The sequence below is a fragment of the Miscanthus floridulus genome, chromosome 5, assembly GCF_019320115.1.
Source record: "Miscanthus floridulus cultivar M001 chromosome 5, ASM1932011v1, whole genome shotgun sequence".
Taxonomy (NCBI): Eukaryota; Viridiplantae; Streptophyta; class Magnoliopsida; order Poales; family Poaceae; genus Miscanthus; species Miscanthus floridulus.
Window position 1 is genome coordinate 50,827,946 of NC_089584.1, and position 9,961 is coordinate 50,837,906.

At 45.2% G+C, this 9,961-nt stretch overlaps 1 protein-coding gene across 1 annotated transcript; it reads left to right on the forward strand.

The window, feature by feature from the left end:
* Positions 1-1,539: 1,539 nt before the first annotated feature.
* Positions 1,540-1,854, forward strand: LOC136454629 (peroxidase 16-like). Its single transcript, XM_066454991.1, has one exon. It carries the CDS (start codon positions 1,540-1,542, stop codon positions 1,852-1,854), a length of 315 nt encoding a protein of 104 aa, XP_066311088.1.
* The last annotated feature ends 8,107 nt before the right edge of the window (positions 1,855-9,961 follow it).

The following is a 9,961-nucleotide window of genomic DNA, read 5'->3' on the forward strand; positions in this document are numbered from 1 at the left end:
AGGTATGCTTGTCTTCACTGGTTGCTCAAATTGGATGACATGCTTGTCTTGGTGAGTTTGCAATTCAGATCATGTGATGCTTTGTTACTATGTGGAACAGCTTCTCAGCGTTCATTTGGAAGGTAAAATGTGGGCACTGGCTATTTGGATTGGCCCTTCTCACCACGAGGGGAGAGGGTTCATGTTGCATTCGTGGTTGGGTCCTGTCGTCCTCATCTGAGGCAGTCGTCGTGGACTCGTGGTCACTGGTCAGTCCTTACAAAAGCAGTATCAGGGTCGTCCGAATATTGGTCAACGGGCTGCGCAGCTATTTTGCATCATGCTGTCTCTATCTTCTGTCCTGTGGTTGATTCTTGTGGTCCGTAATTCTCTATCTGAAGAAGTGAATACTGCAACCATGCCTGGCGTTGATCATGTTGCTTGCGTTGTCGGAGTAAACTCTTCTTGCTTTTCACCTCTCCTTGTCAAATGTGGTTTCGTTGTTATCTGTTGAGGTGAAAGAATAATAGGTGGTTGGCTTTCATCAGGTCATCTCTATGCAGTACTGTAAAACGTTATGGCATATAAGCATCCTAGTGGTTTTCTACCCTAGTTATTGTTATTAGTTTGTTACTGCAAAGCGTGGACCGTTCGGCTGGCTGAATCTTTGAATTGTTGTGAGACAAAAACATTGTTCTAGGTAAAAAAACAAACTGAACAAGTCGGATATGGGGTAAGCCGAACGGGGCCAATTCGTGGGTGCCTTGTAACTTTATGGGCATATTAGGCCTGGCTTCATTCGGCTCTGGCTCCTTTCACTGCGCCAAATAGAAGAGAGATGCGTACAACAGTTTCTTGATACAGTGTAGCAAGCTAGAGCCGGAGCTCCAGCATAAATTGTACTCCTATTGCATTCGTATACGTCTATGTATCGGTAAATTGTACTCCTATTGCACCCGTATACGGTTATGTATTGGCAGCTAGCCGGCCGGTATGGCCTGGTTCGCCTGCCGCCAATTGTACATAGGTCCAGCCCAGCACGGCCCAAATATGGTTGCTCCCATTTTATTTCTCTTGACAAATGTATTTGGGAGAAATTTTTTTTTTTTGAACGTAAGGGAGAAGGTCTTTTAAGCTCCGACTTTGCTTGAAGTTTGATTCGTCTTCCTTAATTGAAACTAACCTCGGTTGACTTTTGCAAAAAAAAATTATTTTTAACACTTTTTGTAAACTAATTTTAAATCTAACACTGTTTATTTTTTTTTAAAACTAACACTTTTGGCCGTGCCTATTGCCATGGCGCCGCGAAACGTCTGTGCCACGCCATGCATGGTGACGCGGCGAGAGGGATGACGTAGCGACGATCGGGACGCTGATCGGTGACGTGGCTGGGTTTGTCGCGCCACCGATCTTTGCGCGGCACTGACGCGTCAAGGCCCACGGCGCGGCACTTACGCGCCAAGTCCCACGGCGCAGCAGGACCTGAACGTAGACAGAAGACCAGCCTCTATTGCAATTGAACGGGAGCTGCTGTCAGTGAGGATCGGCAGCGACGCGACCATGGACCCCCGCTTCACGTCGCAGCTGAACGACACCTGCAGCTCCGACCCCAATGCCTTCGCCTTCCTCGACCCCTCGCCGGTGGGCTTCGACAACGCCTTCTATCGAAACCTGCAGGTCGGCAAGGGCCTCCTGGGCTCCGACCAGGTGCTCTACTCCGACATGAGGTCGCGCAGCACGGCCGACTACTACGCGTCCAACCAAGGTACCTTCTTCGGCGATTTCGTGACGGCGATGACCAAGCTCAGGAGGATCGGGATCAAGACGCCGGCCACCGGCGACGAGATACGCCGGGACTGCTGGTTCCCGAACTAGTTGCTAGTTAATCTCACCGGCACTGCTGCCGCGACACATTGAAACGAATATGAAGCAAATAAATGGAGTCTGTGCGCAAGTTGACAAGTTACCACATAACATTTTCATTGGTTCATGAATCTGCAAGTTTCGGACGACAATATTTGTTCGACATAACCAACTAATTCCCAAGAGTGTAAGGATCCCTTGGACGCCTCTGTCTCTTCAGATTTGTAGGCAACACATTCGAAGTGTAGCCAATATCGGTGTGGTCGCGTTGCCGGTGCATACGGCTCGTACTCTATAAGTATATGATATGCACGATTACTTATAATAGTAATGATCGTTAGTTCATGGAGCCTACGTATTTAAAGAAACTACCTTTTGTTACTACCTATGAGGCTCCTTGGGTACCAAGCGGGGCACCACCTAGCTGAGACATGCCGATCTCGTCCTGCTACCAATCGTCCCACTGGTGGTGCTGTATGCGGAAGCCCGGGGGGGTCGTCATCGTCGTCCTCGTTTGCAGGGTCCTTCCCAGTGCTATGATGTGGTGGTGTACGCACTGTGGAAGCGGCACCTGTCACCGGCTGAGAAGAGCCGGCTGGTATCCTCAAAGAGCTAGAAGACGTGCCACCCGACCACACTGGGTAATCAGGTTCCACCCAAGGAGTGTCCATGCAGCTCAACTTCTGAGCTAGCTTCCTGCAGCTCCGCTTCACCTTCTGCATAAATAGACGTTAAAGTTAGTGTATTTCCCAAATGCGTATACACTAAAGAAACATTTTCGGAACAAACAAGTTTATGTTTACCTCCACAAAAGCCTCGAGAACGCCTGACCCCTGCCCTCTAGACTCGTGAAGCCGAAACGCTGCTTCGTTGGACATCCTTGACAATTGTGTCGCCTGGGTACAGAAATGTTGGACAGTTTTAGTACACATACTTAATACCAAATGGATAACAAATTGTACCATTCGAGTATCTTACCACGTATCTTTGAAGCGGGGCTCTCTGTAGTTATGTGTCGTCCCTAGTGGCAATGTCATACACATCTTCGATCACATCTTCCTTGTCGTCCTCGTCAATTGCCTCCTCAGTGTACGGGGGCTTGATATGTATCCTCGTAGACCTGTGAAGCCACTGTAGGTACTCGCCGAAGGTGTGCTGATCGTGTGGGGGACTTGCATCGACCGGCTGCCGGTCCCTATTCTACCACAACTGGATGTACGCGTTGTGTGTCACGCGTCAATCCTTGTTCTTGTACCTCTTCCTGTGGTTATACCTACAACAAAATGATTGTTAGTTGTACCACACACACCTCTGAATTGTAGCTTTGTTATTAATAGATAATGCACCCGTGTAATTCTTGGTTGGTGGAGTAAAGCGATAGTGGGTAGCCTGTCATTCTTCCAAACTGCCTACAAACCCTGATGGGCAAGTGAATCTTGACCACGTGGAAGAACTCAGATAGTACTGGAGCTCTAGAGCAAATTCTAAGGGACGTTGCCACGATACTCGTCTGACTCATCCCTAGTGACAGGACTCAGATAGTACTGGAGCTCCGGAGCATCCCAAGGACACCAATGCACCTGAATATTTCGTAATTGAGTTAGGTTGTGATATAGTATACATCGAACAAAACACATGTATGATAGTAAAGAAAGCGTAACCTGGTGCTGTGTCAGGACATCGAGATAGTCTGTGTACTCCCTGTACTTATGCCTCGCATTCCCTCTAACTAACTCTGCTTGCGTCTAGATATACAGAGTTGTTGTGAGTGTATCCTGCCGTTCCAATACTGTATTGAACACGATAATGAATTAGCCATTAATAATTTCATCATATGTAACTGCCTCGAAAAATATAGTGAACCGAAGTACTTACTAGTAAACCAGTAACAAGGGGCCTCTCAATGGGCCATTGTTCCCAATACCAAACCTAGAGTAGGTAGGAGCAACCCCCAAGGTTCGCATACCCTGAGGTGCGACAGCAGGCAACGCATAGCTGTCGATACGTCCATGCCAGAACTACGCTGCCCCAGCTGTACGCCGCTATGTTATCCTACGGCTGGCGTAGTATGTCAAGAAAGATCCAGCTGATGGTGTTGCCTGAGGTGTCTGGGAATAGGAAAGCACCAAGGAAGTGCCAGAGCCACACTCTAGCGAACCTATCAATCTGAGCATCATCAGCCTATGGGTCCAAGTAATCAAAGCGCTCTGTGATCCACGACGACGAAACATCAGAACTTTTCCTAAAATTCACCAAAGAAAATGAGACCCGATGGCTGCAGAAAAGCAATGCAAGTATTAAATAGGCTTGAATTGCTCACTTATTTTTCTTAGAAACATCATCGTCCGGTGGAAGAAAGCCAGTGAACTGCACCACCAGCTCTCTCTAGTGATCATTGTCAACTATACCAGTCACTAGAAGTCCCCCCAATCGAAGATCAAAGATAGCCTTCACATCCTGCATGGTCAAGGTCATCTTGCCGCAAGGTAGGTGGAACATGTGGGTCTCAGGCCTCCACCTGTTATAAGAATAGAACGACCATTATTTACCTCAAATTTGTTATAAGAATGTTTACGTACAATGAAGGCACTTGCACATATCTATAGCTGCAGTAAGTAGTGCTGGGTCAAGGGACGAAAGACCGTAGTTGATAACACGGACAAGCTTAAGGAAGCCGGCATGCCGTATGTACGGCGCGTAACGCTCATCCCACTGGTGCACCCTGGTGTGCGTGCAGGGCCTCAAAGGAGGCAAGGGCACCTCTACGTCGGTGTCAGTCAAGAAGTGTGCTCGATGTGGCTCGTCATACTCCACCTCAAGAAGGGGTACAACTGGTGCTGCGTAGGAGGGGACATCCTATTACAAATTGATAAACAAAGGGTTAGAGTGTTCAAATTAACATTATGTAGCATTGCAAAATTTGAACTACTTGTTATGCAATACGAACACAATATGAAAGCACATGTATATATTCAAAGTAACATTAACAGACATATTAAACAACTTCACTAAAAAAATAAGCAACTTCTATGTATGGACCTGCTGCCCTCGTCTTCTATGCCTACGGGCGTCTGTGGCGCAGCGGGCGTCCGTGGCGCGGAGACCGCGTGCGCACATAGCAGGGCGGCGGCGTGGCTCCCTTTTGTGGCAGTCGGTGAACTCGTGAAGGAGCCCGATGGCGCCATCTTAGTTCTTAAGGTAAGTGAAAAGTGTCTTACTGATCTTAGGGTTGGGCATTGTTACCTGATTTGGGTATTTTGCATTCTTAGGGTTCGGATTTGGGCAAAAACTGGGGCTTAGTGTTGAAGTTGATTCGACTCCCCTCCTTCTCGGTGCTTAAGCGAAACCCTATATTCTGATTTAGCTTAAAGAACTTTGAATCGGACAAATCCGAGGCTATTTAGATCTTAACCAAACACTTATTAGGTCATAGGGTTCAAGAATTAGGTTAAGCGGCTTCTCATATATCAATTGTTAGAACTTATACTTAGACAAGATCTTAATTAACCTAATTATAGGAATGCCTAAACCAAAATTAGCACTTAATTAGGACTTTAATCAATCTTACTCCCTGTCGGGGTGCGTCGTCGTGGTGGTCGTGCGGGCGTCGTCGTCGTGATGGCGGGCGGCCGGTGGCCGTGACGCATCGGTGTTCGTGGCGCGGCCGGCGCAGCGGACGCGTGTGGGCGCGGCGGGAGTGGCGTGCGGCGCGGCGGGCGGCGTGCGGGCGTGTGGGCGGTAGGCGCGGCGGGCGGCGTGCGGCGGCGAGGCGGGCAAGCAAGGCGGGCGGACAGGCGGGCAGGCGAGCAGGGGTGGCGGCTCGCGTGCGATATTTACCTGGGCCTGCCACGCCGTGGGCTATGGCGCGTCAATGCCGCGCCAAGATCGGTGGCGCGGTAGACCCTGCCACGTCAGCGGTCGTCGCCACATCACCCCTCTCGCCGCGCCACCATGCATGCCGCAGCACAGGCATTCGCCGCGCCATGGCAATAGACGTGGCCAAAAGTGTTAGTTTTGAAGAAAAAAATTAAACAGTGTTAGATTTAAAATTAGTTTATAAAAAGTATTAAAAATAAAAAAATCACTTTTGAAACCTATTGAACTTGCATGGTGGATGTTTTGGATGGTGATTTTGCCCTACGTGGCGCCATGTTAGCCAGCAAATCGGACTAAATTGAATAAATAATTTTTTCGAGAAATTAAAAATCGTAAAATTAGAGTTAATCATAAAGCTGTGAACTCGATTTTAGATTTGTTTTTTCTTATAATCATGCTCTAACTTAAGGTATCTAGTCTAGAATTATTTGAGTCTCATGGAACCATCTCATACTAGATTGATGAAAAGTGCACATATATTCATGTCCTGGCTGCAAGTTAAGAGCGACGTAGTTCATCACGCAAAGCATAACCTGGTATGCTAAACATGGTCTGATCTTTTGTCTTTCTATGTAAGGGTGTCTCAGGCGTTGCAGAGTGATGACCCCTTTCTCTGACGCTTTTATCGCTGTTAACTGCACCAAAGCTGATTCTGATTGTCACTAGTCGTCGGACAATGTTGGCTTTGCTGAAAAGATAGACCGAAAAGTATTATTCGCTGATATGTTATGAGAGAAAAATAATGTTACTTCTCTGAAAAAGTACAGCTGATGAGCCAAGCGAACATAGCCGAATCGAAGTCGCCTTGTGAATGGATCGGAAGAACGAGATGCATGTTGCCAGCGCGATCCCAATCATGGGGCTATCCTTGGTGTTTTGGGAAGATTCTTAATGCTGTAGTGGTGCTAATCATCATGCTCTCCAAGTCCAGGATGTTATTTGCCTGTCTTGGCCTACCCCTACTGGCGTTTAGTACGGTAGTGCCCATCATTTGCCTGCATCTCTCATCCCCTTTCTCTCCACCCGATCATCACCAGAATTTAGGTCTTTTTAAATCCAGGACGTAAAGTTTTGAGATGTCACATGAGGGGTGTAGCATTAAAAAATAAATTATAGAATCCGTCAGTAATCCGCGAGACGAATCTAAACCTAATTAACCCGTCATTAGCACATGTGTTACTGTAGCACCACATTATCAAATTATGGACTAATTAGACTTAAAAGATTCGTCTCGCAAATTAGTCGCAAACTGTGCAATTAGTTATTTTTTAATCTATATTTAATACTTCATACATGTATCAAATATTCGATAAGATATGGAGTACACTTTAGAGAAACTAAACAAGTGCTTTGAAAAAAAAAAACTCCTGCAACCCGCGCTCGGATGATTGACGGCCCGGGTGGCTGACAGCTGGGGTGCTGTAGTACATTGCAGTTGCATGCAGTGGTGTTGCTCTGCTTTTCGTCAAAGTACAAATGGCTCTGCTTATATTCATTATTAATGAGAAGAGCTTCTTCTCAACATGTCATTATTTATACACCTGAGAGACGTGGGTGGTGTTCCGTTCAAAAAAAAAAAAGAGAGATGTGGGTGGCGTGGACCTGGTGGTGGTCCTATGGAGGAGGGTGTAGCCGTAGCCTTTGTTCAGTTTGTTGGTTAAGCTTCTCGTCTTAATGGATGATGATGGCTATCCACTTATCCTCTGGATTCGGCTGCCGTATCAAATCTCTTGGCCGAGGGCTCTTCTTGCTCAAGCCTTGTTTGGTATGGGTTGATCCGTTCTTGGAAAGGACTGTGTGTGGATGTGTCCGCGTCTTTCCTTCCCCCCTGGTGGATTTGTTTTCACCAAGAAGATACTGCTGTGCAGATTTTGTTGCAGGCAGCAGCTATCCCAGTTCCCACCCCCATTTAGTTAGGGCCGCGTTTAGTTCGCTGCCGATTCGGCGCCGGCTGAAATCAGTGACATTGTAGCAACATTGTAGCGTTTTGTTTGTATTCGGTAATAATTGTCCAATCGTTGCCTAATTAGGTTCAAAACGTTCATCTCGCAAAGTACAACCAAACTGTGCAATTAGTTTTTGATTTCGTCAACATTTAGGCCCCGTTTAGTTCCAACCCAAAAACCAAAAATTTTCAAGATTCCCTGTCACATCGAATCTTGCGGCACATGCATGGAGTATTAAATGTAGACGAAAAAAAAACCAATTGCACAGTTCATCGAGAAATTGCGAGACGAATCTTTTAAGCCTAAATAGTCCATAATTGGACAATTTTTGCCAAATAACAACGAAAGTGCTACAGTAGCCAAAAGCCAAAAATTTTCGGAACTAAACACGCCCTTAGTACTCCATGATGTACCGCAAGTTTGATGTGACGGGTAATCTTCTTTTTGCATAGTGCCAAATTTTGGAATTTGGGGCAACTAAACATGGCCTAGATCCTATATATACAAAAAGTAAGTACACCTGGCAATAATTAACAGGATAACACATAGGGCGTGTTTGGCGCGGCTCAACTTCACTATTAAAGCTGTTTTTTTAGGAAACAGCTTCATGAGCAACTTTCTAGGTGAAGCTGAACTGTTTTGAAAAAGCTGTTTGGCAAAACAGTTTCACCAACAACTTCATACATGGATGGGGGAGAGAAATGAGGGAGAGAGGTACGATAAGCTATTTTTTCAGCTTCATCTCAACTCATGTCTTTGTGAGAGGGAGAGAAAAACAACTTCATAGGTGAAGTTATTTTGAAAATAAGTGTTTGACAAATAAAGAGCTGTGCCAAACAGGCCCGTATATATGCTTTGTAATTTGGCCCTTTTGTAACAAGAAGAATATGTGCTGAAAAGCAAAGGGAATATGTCCTGGTGTGTTGGGAGAGATACTCATGCTCACACAGGTAGTAGGCTATAGTGGTTTCCATGGAGCAACCAAACAGAGTACTGCTGCGTTATAAAAAAAACATAGTACTGCTGGGAGTTGACTAAGGGCTTGTTTAGTTTGTAAAATTTTTGGCGAAATAGTACTGTAGCACTTTCGTTGTTATTTGGTAATTAGTGTCTAATCATAGTCTAATTAGGCTTAAAAGATTCGTCTCGTGAATTTCATCTAAACTGTGTAATTAGTTTTATTTTTTATTTATATTTAATGTTTCATGCATGCGTCTAAAGATTCGATGTGACAGAAAATTTTAAAAAATTTTACAAAATAAAGTGGAACTAAACGGTAGTACATGCTGATCCGAAGTGAAGAAGGCCGCCCTAGTGGACGGCGAGATTGGTACACGGGGTCTCGTGTTTCTCATGGAAGATTGACAAAAGGTTATCGGATTGACCAAAACCTGAATTAGCGAGAATAATAACGATTTAGAATTTAGGAAGCAAGTTGTTGCTCCAAAACTCCTTTTATATGTTTAATAAGGCACCCTTTTTATCTTTTGTACTTAGTATTTTATTATTCAATCGTTCCATTCCCCATTTGTTTACGAAACTGTTACAAGCAGGTTAAAGCCGTGTCCTACAAAATCAAATAATGAGAGCACCAAACCACCGTGACACCATAAAAATAGATCAGCATCTTTTTGTTATATAAAATGAGATCACGATCGTCTAGGTAGATTATGAAAACTACTAGTTCGTGATAGCGTAAGCCCCAAGCCTATGTGCTGACCAGTAAGCCGTGACGTCACGTTTCTCTCATCCTCTTTTCTTCTCGGTGGCTTTACCAGCCACGGCTGCCTCCCAGAATTGAAGGTTTATTTAGAATGCAGGAAATATTTTCTGCTCCTGCTTTTTTCTATGAAATTAAAATGATTCATGCAAAATTCTTTTACGATTTCTGTGAAATTTCTGCGTTTCAAATAGACCCTCACCTTTGCAACCGTTGTCCAACTCGGCTCGGGGCATAGGAGCTTGCAGAGGTATTATATGCTTGCTCTGACAAAAGCTTAAAGCTACTGCTAAGAACGCGCCGTGGCTAAAAAGCAGACCATGCTTGAAAAAGAAACATGCTAAAGCTGCAACCAAACCTGTAAACCTACAGAACTTGTGACGTGAATATGATGTAACAAGGCTAGCTGGCGATGTGAGATTGGTGGTTCCAAAACTCATTTACCTAGGGTAGGTGGCCTGTCACTTTGGTCCCCTTTGTTAGTCTAAAATTTGGCTAAAACTGGCTGAAAAACACTGTTACGACTGAATTGTTGTCAAAGAAAAATACTGTTCCAGCTAAAAAACAAGCCGAACAA

Excerpts from the sequence above, each read along its gene's own strand:
- LOC136454629 (XM_066454991.1), top strand. The coding sequence starts at position 1,540 with ATGGACCCCCGCTTCACGTCGCAGCTGAACGACACCTGCAGCTCCGAC.